Genomic DNA, 26,378 nt, shown 5'->3' with positions numbered 1-26,378 from the left:
GTGTGCCCCAAATCATCTAGAAATGCAGTTTTTAACCCAGTTTTCGGAGTGGGGGGCATTCAGTGGCCCCAGAAACAAAAGGCCACTGCTCAATTGAAACTCAAGAGATGCTCAGGGAGACTCAAGGTCAGATGTAAAAAGAGAATCCCAGTTACAATGGACTGCGTGATGTGGAAGAAATGGCCACACACACCCAAACCACAGTGCTATTCTTCAGTACCTACAATCTAAACAACCACACTCAGGAACACACTGGCGATGAGCAGTGGAGGCCCCTCATCTCCTCCTAGCAGGGGAGCTTAAGACTGAATGGGGGTTCAGCTCTCTCCAGGCATGTGACCGATGACGCAGATATGCTGAATTACCAGTTGAATGAATTGTCTATGTGTCGCTTCTTCCCAGGGTAAGGTCCTCTCACTTCAGTGCACGCTTGCTAGCCTTCCTCACTTAACACTACCCTGTCTGGACTCAAAGCAGAGAGCTCTCAGCAGTGCTCGCTAACGTTAGTCCCTAAGCACCTGAAGCACATGCAGGGGCAAGACTCCATTCTGCCGGTACCTGGACCCAAACTGGACATAAGAAAAATCATCATCACCACCTCCTTCATCCAACTCCTCCTCATCTTCTTCTTCATCATCATCACTACTGTCCCCAGAAAGTTCGAGGAAGAGGAAGGAGAAAGGGCTGTCGGACATACTACCACAACAAAAGCAAAAAAGGTCATCAGGGACAGAGGATAGAGGGAACAGGAGGAAGCTGCTGCTGCAGGCTGTCATTTAAAGTAAATGTCACACTCGGAAGCTGTACGCACCGACATGCAGAAACACAACGTCCTGAGTTACAGAAACACCCAGGGACATTTGAAAAAGGAGGCCACCAGATTCCTGGGCTGCTGCTGCCGCTTTCTGAGAGACTGGAACTACATGCAATCAGACGTCAAGACAGAAACGCATAACTCGCAGAAAGAGCAGACACCGGCCCAGTCCAAAAAAAGGCATCCTGTGAGCCCCATTTCTCAAAACACTGCCCAGAGTCTCCGAGGAAGGACTCGTGGACTAGATCTCAGAAGAAGGTGGAGTGCTTGGTTTTTGTGTGCAGATGACAGGAGGAGTGACGATAGGGGGAGGAGGGGAATCTTCACTTCCTCGTGGACAAAAGGCTGCCAGAATCATGGAGGTAGGCGCATGCCTACCACAGCTAGCGATCGAGCGATACAGGTTAATAACCCAGCGACTTCCAGAATTCAACTGAGGTCAGTGTCACACAGCAGTTCTTTCCAAACCGTGTTAATCTCCTCTCCCTGCACTGCAAACACACACGCAGCTCTCCTGCAAATAAATACCTAGGAGAGATCCGCAGGGAGGAGGGACGTCTGCTGGCGGCACTGGGCGAGGCAGCTGGGAAGGCAGGGACCCTGCTGCGGGGCCTCAGTCTGGAGGAGCTGGCAGGTACGGCCCGGGGACTACTTGCGTGGGAAGGGAAGCCTGGGGAGTTAGCCAGAATGGAGGAGCGTGGGGTGGGGCAAGGTGAAGACGCCCATGGGTGCGTGACAGTGTAGGGCCGATACCTCGGGGACGAGGGCTGGCTTCCAGCAGCAATTCCAGAAGCTGTGCTGTGAGGGCTGAGGGGTGGGGAAGGCACAGCCGCCTGTGGGGCTACACCATGGGGGCTGAGGGGTGGGGAAGGCACAGCCGCCTGTGGGGCTACACCATGGGGGCTGAGGGACTGGGAAGGCACAGCCGCCTGCAGGGCTACACCATGGGGGCTGAGGGGTGGGGAAGGCACAGCCGCCTGTGGGGCTACACCATGGGGGCTGAGGGACTGGGAAGGCACAGCCGCCTGCAGGGCTACACCATGGGGGCTGAGGGACTGGCTGAGGGACTGGGAAGGCACAGCAGCCTGCAGGGCTACACCATGGGGGCTGAGGGACTGGGAAGGCGCAACCCCCTGCGAGGGTACACCATGGGGGCTGAGGGACTGGGAAGGCACAGCCGCCTGCAGGGCTACACCATGGGGGCTGAGGGACTGGGAAGGCAGAACCCCCGGCGGGGCTGGGTGGGAAGGTGAGGCAAAGGATGGGCTGAGCACTGGCAAAAAACTCCATAAACTGGCAGAGGGGGCTGGGCTCGTTTCATAGAGGCTGAGTTAGTTGAGAGACCGAGGGAAGGAAAAAAAAAAATCAAAGAAAAACTTGAGATAACTAAAATGGGTGTCAGTTTTTAAAGGATAGCACATTTATACTACACACTCTAGGAATTTAAGTAGATAAGCATTTGAAAAATGACCAGACTCTGATCACTACATTCATGTAGGTGACCCTTTCAAAGAATACCGTAGCACATACAGCCACGTGTGTCTAAAATTTAACCAACAACCTAACCACAGAATGCTAAGAAATCCAACTAAGGAATGGTAAAGTCACATCCAATGGCCACACCCCCTTTCCCCTCTCTCCTCCCACATGTCTGAGACACAGTTCAGCCTTGTGAACTCGAACTCAACGGCCACAGCTGTTTTACTACCAGTGAGACAGCAGAGAACCACAGCACTGACCTGGACAACGAGCTGGTGCTGAAGGAGCCCATGTTGCAGAACATAGGGCTTGTTCCTGAACTGGAGCCAGTGTTCAGCATGAGATTGCGGTCTGGTGACCGAGCTGCCGTGGCGATGGGCTGGGATGTGGCTGTCAGACTGGCAAATGGATTTTCATCTCGTGTCTGAGTTGACATCATCAGTACTTCCATTAAAATCTGGCCAATCAGATCCTTAAAATCAGAGAACACTGTTGGGAAGGCAGAGTGAAAAGCAGGTTATTCATAGGTCCTCATTTATACCGTCCTAATAAGCCAAAGAGCCAGGCTGATTCTGATTCTGTGTGCTGGGATCCTGGATTGGATTCTCAACAGTGAAAGGATTTTAGCTGAAACCCAAAAAAGCTCTGGTGTGGTTCCCAGTAATTTTTTTTCTAAAAATCATTTTGTATTTATTTGTGTCTGTGTGTGTGTGCACAGCACCATGCAGAAGAGGACAACTTTCAAGAGACCCCCATCTACCCACACGGGTTCTTCCAAGAGACCCCCATCCACCCACACGGGTTCTTCCAAGAGACCCCCATCCACCCACACGGGTTCTTCCAAGAGACCCCCATCCACCCACACGGGTTCTTCCAAGAGACCCCCATCCACCCACACGGGTTCTTCCAAGAGACCCCCATCCACCCACACGGGTTCTTTCAAGAGACCTCCATCCACCCACACGGGTTCTTGGGGATGGCACTCAGGCCACCAGGCTGAGGAGACGTCGCACTGGCTCAGTGCACAGTCCCGTCCGAGTCTGGGCACACACACTCTACTGTACAGACTGCTACATGAGAGGACACTGAGGGAAGCATATGCATGAGCTCTCGGGACGGCCTCCAATCATTTTCTATAAATATAAAACTATCCCAAAATTAAATCTTATTGAAATCAAGTTAGAGTGCAGTCAGGGAGCTACTGTTGATAAATGTTAACTGTAGAAGGAGCCAGTCGCTACCAGAACTGCCCTTATCATATACACCATACCACATGCCGCTGAGCTAGTGGTTCTCAGCCAGCACACACTTTACAGAGTCCAAGGCTCCACACTGAGCCACCCTCTGGTTTTTGAAGCAGATTCTACACTCTAGCTCCTTTCTCATTTTTTGCAGATCCTAGTTGATCACTGTTGATCTTTGGACACATTCTGGATATCACTGAACCAAAGCCCTATTCTGTGGCAGTTGCATCTGGTTAGAGAATGTGTTAGTCAGGGCTCCTATTCCTGCACAAACATCATGACAAGAAGCAAGTTGGGGAGGAAAGGGTTTATTCAGCTTACACTTCCATACTGCTGTTCATCACCAAGGAAGTCAGGACTGGAACTCAAGCAGGTCAGGAAGCAGGAGCTGATGCAGAGGCCATGGAGGGATGTTACTTACTGGCTTGCTTCCCCTGGCTTGCTCAGCTTGCTTTCTTATAGAACCCAGGACTACCAGCCCAGGGATGGCACCACCCACAATGGGCTGGGCCCTCTCCCCACTTGATCATTAATTGAGAAAATGGCTTACAGCTGGATCTCATGGAGGCATTTCCTCAAGGGAGGCTCTGTTCTCTGTGACAACTCCTGCTTGTGTCAAGTCAACACAAACCCAGCCTGCACAGAGCACTAAAGATTACCACTGATGTGTACAAGGCGTTATGAGATGTGAGATCCTTAAGAGCTGACAGCCAGAGTATCCAGTGGCAAGTCTTTAAAACCTAAGGCTGCTCAGCTCTTCACAACTACAAGTACTAAGAGGCTATCCCATCAGAAACCGACCCACCTTCCAGGAACACAGAAATTTCACTCCCTCGCAGAAGACAGGCCAAATAAAACGTAACAGTAACCACGCTAACAGCGATTGCTTCAGTGAAAACACATCTTATACAAAACACCTTCCTAAATACATCCATGAGCAGAGAGTCACAAAAACTGCATTATATGCCAGTGTAAATCAAAGCACAAAGCCTGCAGCACACTGACTACCCCTGCTGCAAGCAATTAAAGAAACAGAAAGCCACAGTGCTCAATAAGGCTGTCTTACAAAGCATTTGATTATTTTAAGTATAGTTCAGCACAGCTGACCTCCTAAAACAGAGCCCTAGGACAACAAAGTATAATCATTTTCCAGTTTGCTGAGTAATGTGATAAAAAGATCCCACTCGACTGTCTGCAAATCACCTGGGAAGCATTCAGATCCTAGAAGATGAAGGACATGCAGAAAGAAGCTCGCTGCACTACAGATGCAAGCGGGCAGCTGAGTCTTGGGGCCCACTCAGCACGCTTCTACCCTACAGGAGCTGATGCCTTCTCAAAGAGTCTTCTACCATAAAGGAAAACTTCCTGCCCCAGACAGGGAAAACCATTCACTTATTTAGTTTTCTTCTGTAAAATCACCTATCAGGGCTGGAGAGATGGCTCAGCAGTTACAAAAGCTTGCTGCTCTTCCACAGGACCCCACCTTGGTCCCCAGCGCCCACACTGGGTGCCTCACAACCCTGTGTAACTCCAACTCCTGGGAGGGATCTAACGCTCTCTTCTAGCCTCCAGAGGTACCTGAGCATACATACATGCACCATACACACAGCACACACACATACATAAAGACAAATTTAAAAATCACTTAGCAATACTATCAGGGAAGAAAGTGACCACACATCTGTGTCCCCACCAGAAGCAGCCCCGTAACAGGAACTGCAGTCCCACAGCAAGAGGACAGAGACCCACACGGAACTGCAGTCCCACAGCAAGAGGACAGAGACCCACACGGCCTCACATCCCGTATGACGTTGCTCTGACAAAGAGTCCCACCTTCTTTTGGGTTCTGTTTAAACTGCGCAGAGAGAGAAGAAAGGAAGATGACATCTCTGTCGCGGTCCTTCCAGGAGACACGGAAGATCTTACAGACCAGCTGTAAGGCCTGCTCTTCAGACACCTCAGGACCTGAAGAAGGCTCCTAGTGGGGAGGATGTGAGAGTTAATCTGTAGTAGAAGACATGCATTAAGACATTTTGTTTTGATCTGATTCATTTATTAACAAGGATATTTTTAAATGCATAAAACCATCTAGCCAGGCAGGTGACACAGTGAACACAAGATCAGCCTGGTCTACACAAACCAAGTCTCAAGCCATGCAGAGTTACATGTGAGATTTTGTGGACAGGGGAAGTAAGTTGCAAAATCAGTGTCCCATGAAGCTGAGGTCCTCATTCATAAAAGTCTGGCCAGAAAAGCAAAGGCGTGGGCGTGCTTCCACCCTCGCTACTAACTGTGCTGTGCTGTACGGAACTCTCAAGCGCCAGGTTCATGTTGTTGGTATATAACCACTTTCCCTCAAGGATATTTTACAAACATTAACATGTCTCACTGATTACATGTCGGATACATTATCACATAAAAGAAACATGAAGAACTCCATGAATAGAGACAACCTGGAGGCTAAGGTCCAACTTCTGTTTTGTTTTTGTTTATTTGAACAGGGTTTCTCTGTGTAGCCCTGGCTGTCCTGGAACTCTCTCTGTAGACCAGACTGGCCTTAAACTCAGAAATCCGCCTGCCTCTGCCTCCCAAGTGCTGGGATTAAAGGCGTGCACCACCCAAACCCAAGCCACCTGAGGTTAGGGAACAAAGCTCAAATGAAAATAAACAGAAAGGCCTCCCTGAGTTTTTACTTGCTGATAGACTTTATATATCCTTGTTTTAATTACTTCAGAATATGCCAAAGATATGATTTACTGTCTTAGTAGAAAAGCCACAAAATTAAGTTTTACTCATGAAAGCACGAACCCAGCCAGTCATGGCAGCCTGTCTTTAATATCCTCACATGTTGAACAGGCACACACATCAGGGAGCAGCCTGGTCTAGACAGGGAGGAGTTCGGGGCTACCCAGGGCTAAACAGGAGGATTCTACCTCAAAAAAAGCCCAACCCACCCGACCAACCTCAAAAACATGCAGCCAAGTCAAGCAGAATGGAGGGAGTTCACTGTACAAAAGGGCCGAGTGCTGCTGCTGCTGCTGCTAAGCAGACTAAAGTTGGACTGTGGGATTTCAGTTCCAGCACCTGAAGCTGACACAGGTGGACGCCAGTTCCAAGCCAGCTCGGACTGACGAGGGACAACTTTCCGGGGAGACTAAGCATTCTTCACAAGGACAAGCCTAGCCACAGACAGACAGACAGACGCTCTGGCTAGGGCAGCCTAGCCGAGCGAGCACTGAGAAACGGAGCGCCCTTCACCATCACTGACCTTGTCACTCAGGCTCCGTTTTTCTCTTCGGTCGTTCTCGTCCACCTCCATATTCTCAATTCCCGAATCCACATCCACCTGGGACATGCTTTAAGTACAGAAGACAAACATGTCTTTCATCTTTTCTAAAACTCCCAGCATCAAGGCTCACTGGTCAGGAAAGCACAGTAACACTGGCTCCCCCCACCCCCTTCTTCCTGTAAGTCTAACAGCTCCTCCCAAGCTGGCAGCACATAAGCGTCCTGTTCGTCTTACGTGCTGCAGTCGTTTTTCCCAAGGTATCATTTCCTTGGGCTCACTTTCAAAAACGAAGAAATCAGCAGAATGGATTTTCAGGACAAGCTATTTTTACACAGTGCAGAACACAAGCGTCTTTACAGCACTGACTGTCCGGCACATGCATTCAGACGACCCCCATGATGACACTTGATGAGAACACTATTCCGCCATGTCTCGTTTTTAAAGATGTGTGGGATTTGCGGCAGTCACTTCTGTCCACAGCAGTCACCTTGTCTCCAGCTGACTTGCTTCTTTCTGGCTTGACATACAAGTCAGAACCCACGGCCCTTACACTTCTGACTCTGGTGGCTTTCGGCCTGTAGAGTATGTAAAGTTCTATACTTTTCATTAGATCAAGGTTGCTGGCTGCATTGCTTAATCTGTATGCTTAGTCACCTTCTTCCTCTCCCTGATGTATTTCTGGCTAAGAGAGACATGTCTGAATCCCTCTAGGATGGTTTTAGGTATGGCAATTTGCTGCCGAGCGCTCTGTCAGCCTTCGCTTGTGTGATATGCTGATGGCAGATTACTAAGTGTGTACATATTTGCAACAGGCATAGCTACTGATAAACTCAACATCATCCTAGAATCCTTCTAACCACTGGAATTGGGTTAGAAGATAATAGTAGTCTGTGGGTCAGAGGATCCACAGCAGTCCATGGGCTCCCTTCACTCAGTTCACTCACTCAATACTATGAAACCGAAAGTTAATCAACAACTCAGAGTTGTGAAGTGCATGCTACTGAGCGGCAGGGTGAAGTCCTGGACCCTGCTCCACTCGGCCAGGTGGGAGTCCTCGCTTTGCCTGGCTTATCTGCACGGTACATGCTATCTGCTCATTGGTCATATGGTAGCTTGGTTACCAAACTACTTGACTTCAAGTATCTCTAACTTTACTCAACAGTGGCCCCTAAGGCCAAGAGTGGTGACACTGAGGAAGCACTAAGGCCTAACATAAGGAGGGAGCTATTTCTGGCACTACAAGGTAGGGCTCCAGGATGAGACACTGTTGTTGTTGTTATTTTCAATAATAAAGAATTAGGCCAGGCAGTGGTGGTGCACGCCTTTAAGCCCAGCACTTGGGAGGCAAAGGCAGGCGGATTTCTGAGCTTGAGGCCAGCCTGGTCTACAGAGTGAGTTCTAGGACAGCCAGGGCTACACAGAGAAACCCTGTCTTGGAAAAAAATAAAAACAAACAAACAAAAAAAGAATCTTGCGGGTACTTGCTGTAATTACAATTCTCTACTATGGATGGCTATTCAGTATCTCAACACAATCTGAGGTCTGTGGCTTCTGTCAGATCTCACTACTGTTCCACACACTGGCATTATCTGCCATTTATACATGGAGATTTATTCAGATGTATCTCGTGTTCACTATGAGGCCATATTTTTTTTTATTCACTCATACCTTACATCTCATAAAAGACATTTGGAATTAGAGCTCAAGTTCTATGGAAAGACAGCCACCTCTCTAGCTCCTAAGACGCTTGGCGCTAACAAATATCAAAACAATATTTCATTTAGAACAGAAACACCTCAACTTAAGAATGAAGTTTGTATTTAGTGTGATAGGAACATGGCTCTCTGGGTTATCACTTCAGACAGCTGGCTAGAGACTAGAGAGTGAAGACTTCCCTTCCTATAGACAGGGAGCACCAAGTTACCTTTTCTCACAGGAGACACCATCAATATCCATGCTCTGGGAACGGGAGAGGGACTGAGACTGTGTCTCAAGGCTGTTGGAAGGTGAGCTGCTAAGAGAACTGACGCCTTCGCTGCTCTGGCTCCGATGGGCAACTCCTGCACAGGCAAGGCAAAAGAGAGAAAGGCCACGTGACACAATGCAGGCCCAAGAGTGAAGGCAGAGGTTAGCACAGGCGCCCTTAGAATGCTTGCCCATGAGGATCCTGTCAGAAGAACCAGGACTGTTACAAAGAGGTCACGATTTATCACTGTGCATCACCTAAGGTCAGCACTCGAGCTGCACGTGATGCCTGAGAAAACTCACCGCCTCTCCTTCAGCAGGTCCAAATGGAGCCTGAAGCCAGGTCTTTGCTACTTTATGGGGCTTTCCCCCCACCCTTTATCTCCCTGGGGTTTCACCCCCATCACAAGATAGGAGAGAAAGGGGGAGCGAGGGGGAGAGAGAGAGAGATCCCTGAATCCAATTTCTTTTGTTTTATCTAGTAATAAACCGCACTGAACCTCTTTTCCCCACCCCCAAAGACCAACCCCCAAAGCTACCGCTCAGGAGCCCTCACATTTATATACCCCAACAAGTTCCCAGAATTCCAAACATCATACAATCACAGAAACTAGCCACAGCTGGCAAAACCACGCCTCTGCTAGAGCACGGGGCAAATCATAGCTGCTGTAGGCAGCCTGAAGCAATCCACACCTGTGATTCAAATGAAAGCACACTCTTATATTTCTGTGTTTTTTAAAGAAACCACAATCCCAGAATTGTTACTACAGTGCCCATGAACAAATTAGGTTTTGTGACAGTATAGAAAGTTCTTGTTGGGCTGGTGAGATGGCTCAATGGGGAAGAGCACTAACTGCTCTTCCGAAGGTCCTGAGTTCAAATCCCAGCAACCACCCGTAATGAGATCTGACGCCCTCTTCTGGTGCATCCGAAGACAGCTACAGTGTACTTAAATATAAAAATAAATAAATCGCCGGGCGTGGTGGCGCACGCCTTTAATCCCAGCACTCGGGACGCAGAGGCAGGCGGATTTCTGAGTTCGAGGCCAGCCTGGTCTACAGAGTGAGTTCCAGGACAGCCAAGGCTACACAGAGAAACCCTGTCTCGAAAAACCAAAAAAATAAAATAAAATAAAATAAATAAATAAATAAATCTTTAAAAAAAAAAAAAAAGAAAGTTCTTGTTTTCTAAGCTGTCATGAGGGTTGGTGGCTGATGTCTTTACCCATTAAGTTAGCCATTCCACCGACCCAACAGGACAGAAAAACTCTTGAAATGGACTGAAAACGAGATACACTAATGGACTGACAGACAGGAAAAACAAAAAAACAAAACAAGCAAAAAAAAAAAAAAAAACAACCAACAACCCAGTAATAAGTGTTGATGGCAGAATCCAGATGGTGTGGATGTAGGTGTTTGTGGACAGTCTTTCCACTTTGCTACAAAACTGAACTCAGATATGGCCTCACTGCCCCATCTCCTTGTGTACAGATCATGGTTCTGTTGATGGAATGTGTTTGAAGGAAGAAAAAGCTGACCCCGCCATTGTCCCTACAGAACTTATGGTAGCACAAAAACCAGCATCAGGAGGAGGAACAGATTATTTCTCAGAGAACTTTGCTCAATGCCTTTAAAGTTATGTTTGTTACAGAACTTTAAAAATCACCTTAGCCAGGTGTGAGGCATAGGCACCCCGCTCTCTTAAGTTTGAGGCTAGCCTGGTCTACGAAGAGAAACTCTGTTTCAAAACAAATAAACAAAAAAAAAAACAAAAAAAAATCAAAGGATACAAAAAGGTTGCTAGGCAAGCATTTACAGTATTTATTTATCTTTGTTCATAAGAAGGAAAGTGAACTGAGATGCTTAAAAATAAACGAATTACCACTACCAACTGAGATAACTAGTAACTGTGGTAAATTTAACCGTCCTGGCATCATGAGAAAGAAAGCCTGCCTGTCTCCACACTAGGATATCACAAAAGCATACTTACTCCTCCACCATCTTCAAACTCATACCAATTTGTTAAAACTAGTAAAGGACTCACAAAAGGAAACAGCAAGCTAGTCACTCACTATTCCTAACAAGACTCAAATAAAACATATAGGGCATCTCACGCCATCAGAGTTCTGAAATAAGACTTAAAACTCATCCACTCAAGGGCTAGAGAGATGGCTCAGTGGTTAAGAGCACTGACTGCTCTTCCAGAGGTCCTGAGTTCAATTCCCAGCAACCACACGGTGGCTCACAACCCTCTGAAATGGGATCTAATGCCCTCTTCTGGTGTGTATCTGAAGACAGCTACAGTGTAGTCATATACATAAAATAAATCCTTTTAAAAAAAAAAAAGCCAAAACAAAACAACTCAAGAGATATGGACAAAAAAATAAGTAAAAAATAAGGCAGGATTAATTTATCAATCACAGAAAAGGCTACTTCATACAGAGACTGGTTAACAAGGAACTTAACTACATACTTTACTTTTTTTTTTAACCTTATGGGCTGAGCTGTTGTCTCTGTTGGTAAACAGAAAGACCTGACCCCATGTGAAAGCCACCTTCAATGCTAGCCTGGGAAGGCAGAAGGCAGGGAGATAGATGCCTGAGGCCAGTCTAGCTAAAATGGCCAGCTCTAAGTTAGGCAAGAGACACTGTCTCTAAAAAATGAGGTGGACAGAGACTAAGAAGACATTTGGTGTTCATTCTGGCCTTGACTGTGGTGCCCGCGTGCACACTAAACATAGGAACTTTAGTTAAGACGACAGAGCACTTGTACTGGTTTTGTGTGTCAACTTGACACAAGCTGGAGTTATCACAGAGAAAGGAGCCTCCCTTCAGGAAATGCCTCCATGAGATCCAGCTGTAAGGCATTTTCTCAATTAGTGGATGGTGCCATCCCTGGGCTAGTAGTTTTGGACTCTATAAAAAAGCAAGCTGAGCAAGCCAGGGGAAGCAAGCCAGTAAGAAACATCCCTCCATGGCCCTGCATCAGCTCCTGCTTCCTGATCTGCTTGAGTTCTAGTCCTGACTTCCTTTGGTGATGAACAGCAATGTGGACGTCTAATTTTGAATAAACCCTTTCCTCCCTAACTTGCTTCTTGGTCATGATGTTTTGTGCAGAAATACAAACCCTGACTAAGACTATATAATATACAATACATACCACAGTAGGGATGAAGCGCCAGGGCACACTGTAAGAAAGACAGCATTTGAATCCACTTGGTCCTGTGCTTCAAACATCTTCACATCCCGGTTCCCCCACAGTCACATGCGCCCACTGCTTCCCATCTCTACACATCACAATGATCTACCTGCTTTGTAAATCTACCAAGCTCAGTGGCCCCTAGCTTTACTTAGACTGTAAGTTATCAAGACAAAACCCACCAAATGCAACAGCCCATGGCATCCCTCTCTTCTGAAATCACACTGTTATCACTCTTTCCCACTTACTGCTAGAGAAATCACAGTCGATGAAGTAAGCCTCAAAGATTAATGTTTTGTTCCATCCCCCATCTTCCTAAAGCGAGATATTTAAAAAGTTAAAGCCTTGTTGGGTGTGGTGATGCATGCCTTTAATTCTAGGGAGGTATAGGCAGGGAGATCTCTAATTTTGAAAACAGCCTGGTCTACAGAATGAGTTCTAGGACAGCCAGCAAGTTATACACTGAAAAGCCCTATCACAAAAATCAAATTAAAAAAAGTAATTTAGGGCTGGAGAGATGGCTCAGCGGTTAAGAGCACTGACTGCTCTTCCAGAGGTCCTGAGTTCAATTCCCAGCAACCACATGGTAGCTCATAATCACCTACAATGAGATCTAGTTGCCCTCTTCTGGCACTTAGGCATACACACAAGCAGAACACTGTATACATAATGAAATAAATCTCTCTCTTTTTTAAAAAGATTTATTCATTTTGTGTGAGTACACTGTTGCTCTCTTCAGACACACCAGAAGAAGGTATCAGATCCCATTACAGATGGTTGTGAACCCCCATGTGGTTACTGGGAATTGAACTCAAGACCTCTGGAAGAGCAGGCAGTGCTCTTAACCACTGAGCCATCTCTCCAGCCCATGAAATGAATGAGTTTTAAGTCTTATTGAAATGAATCTTTAAAAATTAAAAGAAAAAAAAAATTAGAAGCAGGAAAGGGACTGGAGAGATGGCTCAGTAGTTGAGAGCTCTTCCAGAGGTCCAGGGATCAATTCTCAGAAGTCCCAAGGCAGCTCATAACCTTCTTCAACTCCAGTCCCAGGGGATTCAATGCCCTCTTCTGGCCTCCAGAGGTACCAACCAGCCACGTGGTGCACAGACATGCATGCAAATAAAACACCCATACACAATAGAATATTTTTATAAATGAAAATAGGAGAGGTGGGCGGATCATAAAGATCTCGTCCAGTCATCCATTAGCCTCCTTCTATAGATAAAATCAAAATCTCTGAAGCCATGGATGGTACTGTCTGCTGTAATCCTAGCACTCAGGAGGCACAGGCAAGAGTGTTGAGTTTGAGACACTTAACAAGACCCTTAAAAATCTAAAAGAAAGGAAGGGGCTGAGAGGATGGCTCAGAGGCAAGCACTTGCTGAGTTCAAACTCCTAGCATCTGTACTTAAAGAAGAAAGAGTTGGGCATGATGCTCATGCGTGTTCTAATGGATGGAAAGACGGACTCTCAGGCAGGTGGACATCTGCAAGCTGGTTTCTTCTCCACAAATTTCTAGGTCAGTGGGAGTACATCTCCAAACAAAAAGGAAGATGGTTGCTAAGGCATGACTTCTGAGGCAGCCCTCTTACCACCAGACACATGTACCACACACACACACACACACACACACACACTGCATACACAACATGGACACACAAGTGCACATACACACTACACACACATTCGAGCTCTAATGCACACACGAGTACACACGCGCATGTATGTACACACACACAGGCTGAGAGATATTTTCTAAATTTATGATGTGGCATCAAGCAGGCAATTCTATGAATGCTGTGATTTGTCATTTAAGTTTAGTGTCTCTGTTTATCTGTTCAGTAATGGCACTAAGGAAGAAGGTTCTCTAGCCCCTCTAGTTCTGTTAAAGTGAAAACTGTCATCTGGTGTTCGTGAATGTGCTATCTGTGGACTCATGCACGCGTGTGTGTGCACACATAAAGGAAACACGTTTTCCAGGAACTCCTCCCGTGTTCGGCATCGCTCCTCTGCCTTCACAGAATGTACCTGTGAGGCAGGTACAGGGACGACAGCAGTGCTGTGCAGAGCTGGCCTCAGGTCAGGCTGGGAAGGCTTTGAGCAGAGGAAATGGCAGGACAATGGGACCACTGGTGCAGACACACCATCACTAGCAAGACACTGACACCTGCTCCAAATTCACAAGGGGACGAATGTGACCTAGGAACAAATGTGCAAGCAAAAAGGAAGGTTCCAACCAAGAGAAACCTTCAGGGTGTTTGGGGCTCCCTTGCAGCAGCTCCACCGCAGCTTCTGCCTGGGTCTCTGCCTCTAGCCAATATCTGACTTTTGTTTGTGATTTCATTTTCTCAGACAGACCTCACTACGAAGCCTACATTGGCCACAAACTTATGGAAATCCTCCTGCCTCTGCCTCTCAAGCCCTAGGCTTACAGGCATAAGGCCCAGCTGTATGTTTTTCTTTGCTTATTTGTTTTGGCTATTTCTATTTTATTGGATGGAGCCCAAGGTCTCCTGAATACTAACAAGCTCTTCCACTAATTGCATGCCCAGCTGCAAAGCCAGTTCCTAAACCACACACAAAACTTTCCCTCTCCCAAGCCCGTGCCAAGTGTAAGAGGAAAAGGGATTTTAGTATAAGCAACTGGTAATAGAACAAAAGATTACAACTCTGCCGAAGCCCCTGGTACCATTCTTAGGCAAAGGCAGTGTGCTGATAAGAGTGCCCTTTCCCTTAGCTGAAGTCCCCAAAATGCACAACTAACGTGTTAAAGCCTTCATTGAAGACTCAAAATTAGAGGACACGGGATGGACTTTCCTGCTCTTTCATCAATCACCAAGGCTACTTCTGCACTAAAGGTCTCTGCCTCTGCCTTTCCTATGCACAGCCTTGCTTGCCCACACCATTCTGGACCCTGCTGACCCCACCATCTATCACTGAGGCTCATGGTTGTCGCTAGAGCAGACGAATTCCCTCCTGCTCTCCCTGAGTACTTTATCCCAACACCCGACCCTCAATAAACTGTAAGCACTGAGCTAAGAGCTGGCATGGTTTAAATACACACTAAGTGGGGCTGCACGACTTTACAGCACTTAGCACATCACTGTAACAACCTAGAGACATTAAAATGTGAGATGAAACATGACAAGCAGGTTCAGGGAAGTGAGAGTAACACCTGTAACCAACAGACAGGGATCATCCTGTTTGCCAAGCAGTAATGCTGGGGTGTTGCTGTTGTTGTTGTTGTTTTAAGGTAGCTTTGTGGCCTTTTAGCTCAGCAATGGAAAGACAGAGGCAGGTTATATGAATTTGACGCCATCCCTGTCTACATAGAGTTTCAGAGCAGCCAGGGAAAACACACTGAGAACCTGTCTTTAAAAACAAAACAAAAACATGATAGCTGGGCATATTATGTGTCAGTGTGTATCTGTGTGTGTGTGTGTGTGTGTGTATGTGTATGTGTGTATGTGTGTGTGTGTGTGTGTGTGTGTGTGTGTGTGAGAGAGAGAGAGAGAGAGAGAGAGAGAGAGAGTGTGTGTGTTTGGGGGGGTAGGGGAATCAAGCCAGGGTTTGCAAAGGCTAGGCAAGTGCTCTTCACTTAACTACATCTCTAGCCCAAGGCAGAGTTGAAAACACTCAGTCCTAACCTGGCCCCTGAGGAATGACACTCAGGACTGACCCTTGGCCTCCACACATGTGCACACACAGCAGTCAGCTGTGGTAAGAGCACAGCAAATGTGCACCACGTTTTAAGAGAAAGAAAAGCAGTATTAGTAACTGTCAGTCTCCCGTGAGAAACCCAAATCCACACGAGGCCACGAGGTCATGAGGAACGATCCTACCACATTCACAGCATAACAAAACCCAGTAGCAGTCTCGGAAGTCCCTGTCCTTGCTGAAAGGCCAGTGCAACCTCTCTGTGAGGACAGCTACCTAGCAACCCAGTCAACCTTGCATCAAGGCCTCCCCTGTTACTGATCTTTGTGGCCAGTGATAATTCAAAACAACTTACATAAGCTCCCTCCCTTTACCTGGGCAGCTGCCTTCCTTCCTGTCTCCACACATGACCGACCATGATCCCCTAAGTACTCATGTGCCTACACAAGACCGGATCCCCTGCGATACACAAGCTCCCATACAACCCTCTGGTCATTTCCACATGAACTCACTTCCTTGGAGGTTTCTCTCCCCACTGTTAGCCTTAGAGGAGGAGCTGAGTGAAAATGGTTACCAGCTTCTGGGAATGGTGTATCAGGTCGGACTTTGAGGACCATGGTGGTGAGGGAGAAGTGGGACATCATGGGCTCCACAGAGGTCCATAGGCATCAGCTATGTCTCTGTGCCCATCCCAAGTATTTTGTCCTTTTTTTTTTTTTTTTTTAATTTTAGAAGGAAATGAATGGTTCAGAGATGATAAAACTCTCTTCAGGAGAAACGACAAGGCAGACTTGCTGGCTTCAGGGGGAGGAGTAATCTTCATGAACTTCAATTTGTACTTTGAATCTAACACTTGTGACAAAAACCATTGCTCTCCTCTGTCCAGTGTGAGTCTCGGGACAAGGGGATAAACTCCATGTCAAGGAGCTGAGACAGCACAGTGGTTCTCTCCACTGTTGGGTTTAGGAGAGAGGGGTGAAGAGGGTGTGTGAGGGTGATGTCATTTTTACTCTTTCCATGGGAGTTCCCAGGACTGAACTCAGTCCTTTTCTGAGAAAGGGATGCTAAAAATATTTTGTTAGCTTGATTTGGGTTCTATTTCTTCCTTTTAAAAATCATCTTCATATCTTTATTTATTTATGGATGGAGGAAGCCTACTACACCTACGCATACTCCCCCCCCCAACCCCATGTGAGTAGGGGGGGCAGGACTGAACTCGGGCATAGAGACAAGCGCTTTTATCAGCTGAGCCATCTTGCCAGCCCATAGCTTTTTTTCTTTATTTTATTCTTATTTGAGACAGGGTTGCCCTGGAACTCACTACACAGACCTGACTGGCCTTGAATTCACAGAGATGGACCTGACTGGCCTTGAATTCACAGAGCTAGCCGCAACTGCCTTCCAAGTGCTGGCGTTAAAGGTGTGTGCCATCACACCTGGCAACTCTTCACTTTTAAAATGACAATTGTCATAATTTCTTGAAACACCTTTAAGCTACACAAGCCTGTGCTGTTCTGGTCATTTTCTCTTTGGGACTCATTCACTAATTCACCCCATCTTAGAGCCAATGCCAGGCATGGCGGACACACGAGTGAACACAACAAACACTAATTCCTGAGCCAGACCTAGAGTTTCCACTCCATCAGGGAAGGCAGACAAAACAGGGCACACAAGTACTCAGGTGTACAAGGAACACAATGCTGGAAAGAGCCAAGAGGCATGGCACTGTGTTATATACATTAGACAGTGGCCAAAGACAGCTTTTCTGAGAAAGGGATGCTAAAAATATTTTGTTAGCTTGATTTGGGTTCTATTTCTTCCTTTTAAAAATCATCTTCATATCTTTATTTATTTATGGATAGAGGAAGCCTACTACACCTATGCATACTCCCCCCCCGACCCCGTGTGAGTAGGGGGGGCAGGTCAAGGGGCACCTTATAGAGGTTGCTTCTTTCCTGCCACTCTGTGAGTCGGGGGACTAAGTTTAGGTCATCAGGCTTGACAGTGCGTGTCTTTGCTTGCTAAGCCATCCTGCTGCCCTGATCTTGGTTTTCTAAGGAGGGTTTGTTTGGGTTTTTTGGGGGGGATGGGGGGGCCTCATACACCACAGCATGTCTCTGCCTTCCAAGTGCTGGAGTTAAAGGTGTGTGCCATCATACCCGGCAACTCTTCACTTTTTTTTTAAACAAGTATTTATTTATTATTATATAAGTACACTGTAGCTGTCTTCAAACACACCAGAAGAGGGTATCAGATATTTTTATGGATGGTTGTGAGCCACCATGTGGTTGCTGGGATTTGAACTCAGGACCTTCAGAAGAGCAGTCGGTGCTCTTAACCACTGAACCATCTCTCCAGCCCAACTCACTTTTAAAATGACAATTGTCATAATTTCTTGAAACACCTTTAAGCTACACACCACATACACCACAGCATGTCTCTGGTGGTCAGAGGCTCGTGCTGTGGAATCAGGCCTTTCCTCCCAGTCTTACATGAGTTCTAGAGTGTGACATCATCTCTTCACGTTTGTTCAGAGAGCCCATTTACTTGCTAAGTCATCTCAGCAGCCCCCTAAGCTTGATGTTAAAGGGCTGGGAAAATGGCTCACCGAGCACAGTACTTGCCCCACGTGCATGGGAACTTGAGTTCAGCCCTCCAGCACCCACACAAAAGCTAGGTTAGGTTAGCAAGGCACAGCGGTAATCCCAGTGCTGCAGAGCCAGAGCCAGCAGGATCTCAGGTTACTGTGGCCAGGCGCCTTAGCCAAATCAGCAAGCTGGGCTCAGGAAGGCACGGTCTCATAAAACACGGTAGAGCACAGTCAAAGGGAACCCTGACACCTATTTCTGGCCTCCACACACAGGAATAGGCATATGAACACATATCTGCACACATACCTACACATGGCGTGTGCGCGTGAGAACACACACATATTTATTTTTAAGATTTTAAGGGTGAAATGCTGATGAGAAAGAAAGTAGAAGTCAAATGGGTCATAAGATTATGAGTCTAAAGTTCAGGATGCAGATCTGAGCTGGAAATGTAAACTAAGGAGTTATCAAACTGGAAAGAATACTAAAGCCAGGACACTAGATGAAATCAGTAAGAGAATAAACAGAGAGAGACAAGAGTTTAAACACTGAACGCTGGCATGCTGCCCTAGAGTCACTGAAAAGGAACAGGGAGGACGGGAACCAGGACAAGACTGTTCTGGGAAGCTAAACGGTGTTTCAGAGGTGAGAGGGTGAAGCCACCAAGGGAGGAGACAGAGACTCAGAGCAGAGGTCCCCCTCAAGCTTGCTCAGCTCAGCACAGGGTACAGGGCCAAAGATGGGAGAAGAGGAATTTAGTCCAGAAGGCTTGCAGGAGAGAGAGGGATGGGAGCTGCAGGGGAGAGAGGGGTGGGGGCAGCAGGGGAGAGAGGGGTGAGGGCAGCAGGGGAGAGGGGGTGGGGGCGGCAGGGGAGAGGGGGTGGGAGCAGCAGGAGAGAGAGGGATGGGAGCAGCAGGGGAGAGAGGGGTGGGGGCAGCAGGGGAGAGAGGGGTGAGGGCAGCAGGGGAGAGGGGGTGGGAGCAGCAGGGGAGAGAGGGGTGGGGGCAGCAGGGGAGAGAGGGGTGAGGGCAGCAGGGGAGAGGGGGTGGGAGCAGCAGGGGAGAGAGGGGGTGGGGGCAGCAGGGGAGAGGGGGTGGGGGCAGCAGGGGAGAGGGGGTGGGGGCAGCAGGGGAGAGGGGGTGGGGACAGCAGGGGAAATGGGAAGAAGGGGCTCCTTTTCACAGTCGCCAGCACTGTACAGAGTGCACTGCAAGGTCTAGAATGGTTAACAAGGGTTCACCTGAGGTAGAAGGAAAAGGGAGCTGTGGGAAGTGAGGCTTCGCACGGTGAGAGCAAGTGCAGGCACTGACTGAGGCCTAACAAGAACTGGGCGTGCACACAGGAGCCCGAGAGAAGCGATGACAGAGGCTATACAGGTTCCCTTCCGCATGTGTGTCTGCTCCACACTGAGTGTGTGCATGAGAGCGAGGAGAAGCACACTAGATGGCAGAGAAGGAGAGTGGACAGGGAAGCCGTGAAGTCGCCTGGGTGTGCTGGGCTCTTCCTGAGTTTGTGATCATGGGCTTGAGGGAGATGGACAGACCACATGGCTGTGTGAGCTCCCCTCCAGCCTGGACGAGGGTGGGAGACAAGCGGCAGGCGGGTGAGGAATGGATGGAGCTAGACTGTGACACAGCCAGTAAGAAAAACAGATGGGAGTGGCGCTGCCCTGAACATATTCCAGAGCTGCAGGGATGGACAGCCCCGTCATAGCAAGGAAACGGCATAGCAGTGACCACATTTCCCAAGGAAAGGACAAACTCACCCTGGAATCCTGAACGCTAACTCTATGAGAAAATTGCCACAGCTACTCAAATCATGCCTTTCATAGCTGTCGCTCCCACCAAATGATGCTTTGTTCTGAATCTCTGTTATCACTAACAGAATGATGGGCCGACATTTATCCACGCAGAGGGAAGCCTGCGGAGGGCTAATGACTTAAAGCAACAGATGCTTTTAGCTGACATGAGAAAGAGCACCCAGTACTGGAATCCACAGTCATACATGATTCTTCTATGACATACATGGCGCTCCTAGCTCCTTCTTCATAATTTAACTGTTACGTAGTGATTATGAAATGACCATGTTTAATAGAAAAGTCATGAAGGAAAATATTCCCAGGTACACATGTGAATGGACATCATCATTTCTTAAGAAAGACAACCCTGAACATCATCAATGAGCTCATTTATTTAAAACAACAAAAAAACCCTTTTTACCAGGGTTAAGCAGCTCTCGAGGAGACAGCTACAAAAACCACACAGGCAGAGCTGATTCCTGTGGTGCTAGGGACTGCACCCAGGTCTTCACGCATGCTGGCGAGTGCTCTGCCATCCACAGTACCCTTGATATCCACTCAATTCTAAAAACTTTTGTGCCAATTTATCCCGAAGACAAGAAACCAGGGCCTTGCCATTCGACCATTACTTCACTCTTCCATTTACAGATTACTTTTTGATTGTGTGTGTGTGTGTGTGTGCATGTGTGTGTGTGCGTGTGTGCATGTGTGCATGTGAGTGCGTGCGTGCGTGTGTGTGTGTGGCGCACGCATGTGTGCACTATACACTCAGAAGGTGGTGGTGTGTCTCTTCCTCTCATGTTCTTGAGACAGGACCTCCCACTGAACTAGAACTCACCTATTTGTTAGACTGGCTCGCCAGTGTCCTAGAAGGTCCCTCCCTGTCTCTACCTCCTGAGTGTTAGGGTTACAGGCATGAACTCCTGAACCTGGGTCTCACTCTCGTGCAGGAAGCCCTTTACCCACCATGTTCTCTCCCTAACCCCCAGACAGCATTATGGGAAGGCAGAGCAGTCTTTAGGGGAGCCCATGCCTATAGAGAGGGAGAATGGGGATTGGAGGGAGAAGCATCAGGCAAATTCACAAACTCAGCAGGAGCAACTCAGTCTTCGCCAGACCTGAGCCTGGAGCTGGAGAAGGGGAAGGAGACGGGTTTGCAGAAGTCTTCACTAGTCACTATCAAATGAACAGACAGAAGCAAGACACACCGCAGTGACCTTCAGGCCACTGATTGCTTTAATCAGTGAGGCAACATCGAGATGCTGAGACCAAAGTACAGCTTCCAGGTTGGAGGCTGAGGCTCACCTGCTGCACCTATGGGGGAGGTAGCTGGGGTCATGTTGTGGACATTGAGACCAAGACTCTGGGAGGGGCCTGGGGCTGATGCAGCTATTGGAGGTCCCGGAGGGTTCTCCCTCTGGGGAGATGTAAGCGGGGTGGTCGGCTGGGAGGTCTGTCCACCAGCAAGTCGTGCCAGGCGCCTCCGTCGAATCTACAGAAGAGGAGAGAAAGGACATTCTGTCACTGCCAGCAGAAACACAACCACCTGTAAGAACAATGATGTCAGTGTACTAAAACCATCAAAACCACCTCCAAGCTTAGGAGCCAAAGCCACCTAAAAGGAGTGTGTGCAGGGGCTGGAGAGACGGCTCAGCAGTTAGGAACACTGACTGCTCTTCCAGGGATCCTGAGTTCAATTCCCAACAACCACATGGTGGCTCACAACCATCTGTAAAGGGATCCCATGCCCGCTTCTTGTGTGTCTGAAGACAGCTACAGTGTACTCATATAAATGAAATAAATTTAAAAAGAATGTGTTCAGAAAAGTAACAAGGCAAAGCAAATGTTCTAGGTGTGTGTGTGTGTGTGTGTGTGTGTGTGTGTGTCAGAGGAAACCTCAAATTTAGTCCTCACCATCTGCCTAGTTTAAGCTAGCTCTCTGCTGTTCCCCACTGCATAGGAAACGCTAGCTGCCCATCCATGGGGGGGTTATCGTTAGGTCTCAGCACCCCCACCTCCCTCCCCATATGTCTAGAAATGAGCTTAAAGGCTGCAGGACTTCTGGAGGTTAGAGAAAAGCTAGCATTCCGCAGGAACTTGTGAAACGGGTTTTCTATCCTCAGAAAGAGTCCCTCCTCCCCAGCCTATCAGCCTCCTCACAACCCACGTGATTTGTCTGCCCCACACTCTAGCACTATCTTGCTGCTCTCTGTACTCTGGCTAGGCTCTCTTGCTATCTCCCAACACCCCTCTCCCTGCCCCTACTCCCTTGCTTCCCTAGTGTTGCATACAAATAGCACCAGGGCAATCCAAACACCTTAGGCCTGACCAAGTCCAGTGTGCTTTCTCTTCGCTCTACTCTGGACTCTTCCAGACGCCCTCTTTACTCATAATAAAAGCCTTCCCTAGCACAGAGTCATGTCAGCAGTTTCTTTACTGCACCCCTCCACAGCACTCTCTTCTCTTCCCTTCCAGCCCAGCATAAAAGCACTGAAGACAAAGCACGGTGCCTGGCTCGCTCTCTGTGGGCTCTGGACCTGAGATCCGGTCCTCACACTTAGGTAGCTAGGGCGTTACTCACTGAGCCATGTCCACAGCCCCAAACGGATGCTCTTAGAAGCTGCTGACTTACTCTTAAAACCTATACAGTGATCGGCTCACCAAGATGCTCTATGTCCTTGACTGACACTGCAAATTTCCAGTATGCTCACTACCCAACACACTAAAACCTGTTTTGGTTTTGTGTGTGTGTGTGTGTGTGTGTGTGGTGGTGGCAGGAGCTGTTTGTTCAAGAGAGGGTTTCTCTGTGTAGCATTGTCTGTCCTAGAACTTGCTCTGTAGACCAGGCTGGCCTTGAACTCAAGACATCCACCTGCCTCTGCCTCCAGCGTACTGAGATTAAAGGTGTGTGTCACCACCGCAAACCAAAACCTGGTATTTTAACAAAATGGCATTATGTAGTCGTTTTAGATAGGTAAGATTTAGAGGCTACATGGCTCAGTAGTTAAATGTACTTTGTTCTTACAGAAGACCTAAGTTTGACTTCCAGCAACCATTTCTAACTCCAGTTTCAGGGAATCTGATGCCCTCTTCAAGACTCTGTGGCAACCAGGCACACATGTGGTGCACATACATTTATGCAGGCAGGACAACTCATACACATAAAATAAAAAATAAATCTAAAAAAATTAAAAGAAAAGTCTATTTCATCCAATAGGAGAAAGAAACAAAAGGTACACCAAGACACAAAGTTTATGTTTAAGCTGATTTTTTTTTAATGTGATCAAAATGAAAATATAATCGGCCATTCTCTGAATGCTCCAGTTACCAAGTAATTACAAATAAACATAGGATGGATCACAGCAGCATTTCCTATGTCACGCATGCTCTTTCTCTCTCTCTCTCTCTCCCTCCCTCCCTCCCTCACATGCACACATGCACGCACACATGCACGCACACAGGACCACCACCCTGAGGTTAGACATGTATACCAAGCACTAGATGTGAACAGGCTTCTCAGAAATGAGGCAGCCCCAGACACACACTCCTCCTACCAGGAATAAGTAGGACAAAGCTCCAGCCCCAGCGATTCCTAACAAGGACAGATTCCAGGAAATGGGTGTCCTTCTCACACTGTGCGACACCTGTTCCCTTTACCTTTCTTAGACCAAGGAAATGCCCTGAGTCCTTGCCCCAGAGTGGAGAAGCGTCTCCTCCCGCCTGTGCCTCAGACATGCCAACCAATCACTTCACCTGAAACATGTCACACAGGTCACTATCTCAAGTTTACTTAACCATATTAAATCTTTTGAAGAAAGGATTAGGAGAAGCTAGGGAGATGGCTCAGTTGATAAAGCTCTTGCTCGAGGACCGGAATTCAGATTTCCCACACCTGTCTCCCCCTGCACAGCTGCAAACGTGCCACAGCCACGCAGGCTTTGTCAGGGTGCTGGGCGTCTAAACTCTGCCTGGTCCCTAAACACTCACAGCAAGCGTGTTATCCACCAAGCAATCTCCCAGTCCCGACTTCTTTGTTGCTGTGTTCTGTTTTAATTTCAGCAATAAGACCTGAGCATGGGGCATGTCACACTCTTAGCAAGCACACAGCTCTCAGATGGACAGCTCCAGCTCAAGGTATGATTTTCTTTGAAAATTAAGAGATAAATCTGCATCATGAAATTTAAGTGTGCCAAGTTTTGATGTACGACGGAGCTGGGGAACTGGCTCGGCGGCTGGGAAAGCAGCCTGTGCTTAGATGGGACTTGAATTCGGTTCCCTGCATGCACGATGGATGACTCACAACTGTCTGCAACTCCAGGCCCGAGGGATTCCCCCTCATCGGCCTCCTCTGTCTGACACTGCACACTTGCCAAAAGCACACAAACAAACATCCATAATTAAAAATAAAAATAACTCTTTAAGTTTCCATTGTATCTTATTATTGTGTGCATATGGGTGTTGTGCCCACACGTTACATCCATGTACTACATAACCCACAGAGAGTCCTTAGAGGCCAGAGAGTGATCTGCTGAGACTGTAGCTACAGATCTTCGTGTGGATGCTGGGACTGAACCCAGATCCTCTGGAAGAGATCTACTGACCTTACCACAGAGCTATCGCTCTAACCTGAAATAAAAATAAATGTTCTTTTTAAAAATTTTAAATGACATTACTGAAAACACTTATATAAATACTAATATGAACAGTCCCCATTCTCAAAGATTCCCTGATTTTCTTTAGTGATTCCTGCATATTCTAATTTTCAAACACAGATATCTTCTTATATTTTTGTTACTTTTGCATCTGGCTTTACAACACCAGTATTTTCAGTACTTAGCACTACATTTCTTCAGAGCATACTAACACTGCAGCTTTCTGCCATATCTGCCCACTGCTTTGTAGCCTTGGGTGTTGGCACTGCACTGTGCTTGCTAATGACTTCACTAAAGGGCTGGGCATACCCAAAATCAGGGGTTTGGTTTGGTTTGGTGTCTGAAGACAGGGTCTCACATAGTCAGGCTGACCACACACTCATTATCTAACTAAGGCTGGTCTTGAACTTCTGATCCTATTGTCTCCACTTCCCAAGTTCTGAGAATAAAAGCATGTGTGACCATGTGTCAATATGCGGCTCAAAAAATAAGACATTTTAAGTTGCTGCAGCAACTTAAGACATTTAAGTTGCTGGTGATGATGGAGTACACCTTTAATCCCAGCACATAGGAGGCAGAGACAGACTTATATCTCTGATCTCTGCTGAGTCTGAGGCCAGCCTGGGCTACAGTTCGTTCTAGGATAGCTAGGACTACACAAAGAAACAAAGAGCCCTCACTGCTCCTGGACACTCATGTATGGGGGATTATAACCAGGTATAATTCCAGCTCCAGGGATCCAACAACCTCTTCTGTCCTCAGGAGGACATCTGCCCAGTCCCCCTACACCCCTAACACATGCACACACAGAGAGAGGGAGGGGAGGGAAGGAGAGGGAGGGAGGAAGGAGCCAGTCCCAGCACTCCAAGTATTACTAAATTCCTTTTCTTTACTCACCCTACTTTTTATGGCTGGTTATCTCCTTAAGTTAAACCTAGGTTCTTTTTAAAAGATTTCCTTTTCCATTTGTCACAGATCAAGAATGGAAAAGCATGAAACAGAAACAGCTGTGGCAGTTCCATGGCCATGACTGCACCCCGCCCCAGACCCTGAGCAGGAGCCACATTCTGTCCGTCTCAGGTCACATTTTTAGCTGACACTACAACAGGGTTTCCCCTAATGGCTCTCCTGATGCTGTATGTCCCACCCCCTCCTCCAGATTTACCCACACTAGACTCAGAGCAGGGAAAGCCCCAGGGCAGGGCAGATCAAACTGCTCCTCTTATTTTTAGCTCTTTGTGGGGGTTGGGAGGGTCCACAAAATACTGCTTTAAATTTAATAAAATACAGTCTGCAAAAATCCTTATTTCCAACTAAAATTTTACAAAGTAAACAAATTCCAACACACAGACAGACATCACTTACAACTTTTAGTCTTTAGGATGTTCTCCTAAAGATATTCTATGCATTTTTCAGTCACACAAGACCTCCCAGATCTCAGCAACAACCTACCCCTGCTCCTACAAAGAGGAAGGGGATGGGACAGGGACAACGGATAGATAGTAATCTTTCTACTTACAATGTCACTTCTGGAGGCTCTTGGTGATCCTGACACAAAGGAGTAAGTGAATAATTTAACTAAGGCAGCCCTCCACTTCCTGTGGGCCAGACGCAGCTCTGCAGCCCATGGGTAAGCTCAGTTGACAACCCAGGGATCCGCACACTCCACTACCATTTTACAAGTGAGGAAC

At 47.4% G+C, this 26,378-nt stretch overlaps 1 protein-coding gene across 2 annotated transcripts in view; it reads right to left on the bottom strand.

Moving 5' to 3' along the window:
• Positions 1-26,378, bottom strand: part of Ube4b (ubiquitination factor E4B) — a 102,285-nt gene that overhangs the window by 52,679 nt on the left and 23,228 nt on the right. Inside the window, exons 2-8 of one of the 2 annotated variants that reach the window (XM_085838588.1) lie at positions 21,341-21,527; positions 8,751-8,886; positions 6,806-6,893; positions 5,371-5,515; positions 2,554-2,782; positions 1,343-2,140; positions 559-696 (exon numbers count right to left, since the gene is read on the bottom strand). In XM_085838588.1, the coding sequence (XP_085694714.1) occupies positions 559-696; positions 1,343-2,140; positions 2,554-2,782; positions 5,371-5,515; positions 6,806-6,893; positions 8,751-8,886; positions 21,341-21,527 (1,721 nt within the window). The remainder of the gene's footprint in view (positions 1-558; positions 697-1,342; positions 2,141-2,553; positions 2,783-5,370; positions 5,516-6,805; positions 6,894-8,750; positions 8,887-21,340; positions 21,528-26,378) is intronic. The other variant, XM_021161159.2, reaches the window with a different exon arrangement.

The sequence above is a fragment of the Mus caroli genome, unplaced genomic scaffold (assembly GCF_978045245.1).
Source record: "Mus caroli unplaced genomic scaffold, Mus_caroli_1 scaffold_6, whole genome shotgun sequence".
In the NCBI taxonomy this organism is placed as follows: Eukaryota; Metazoa; Chordata; class Mammalia; order Rodentia; family Muridae; genus Mus; species Mus caroli.
The sequence above is the reverse complement of the archived record's forward strand: the minus strand, read 5'-3'. Positions and strand labels throughout refer to the sequence as shown.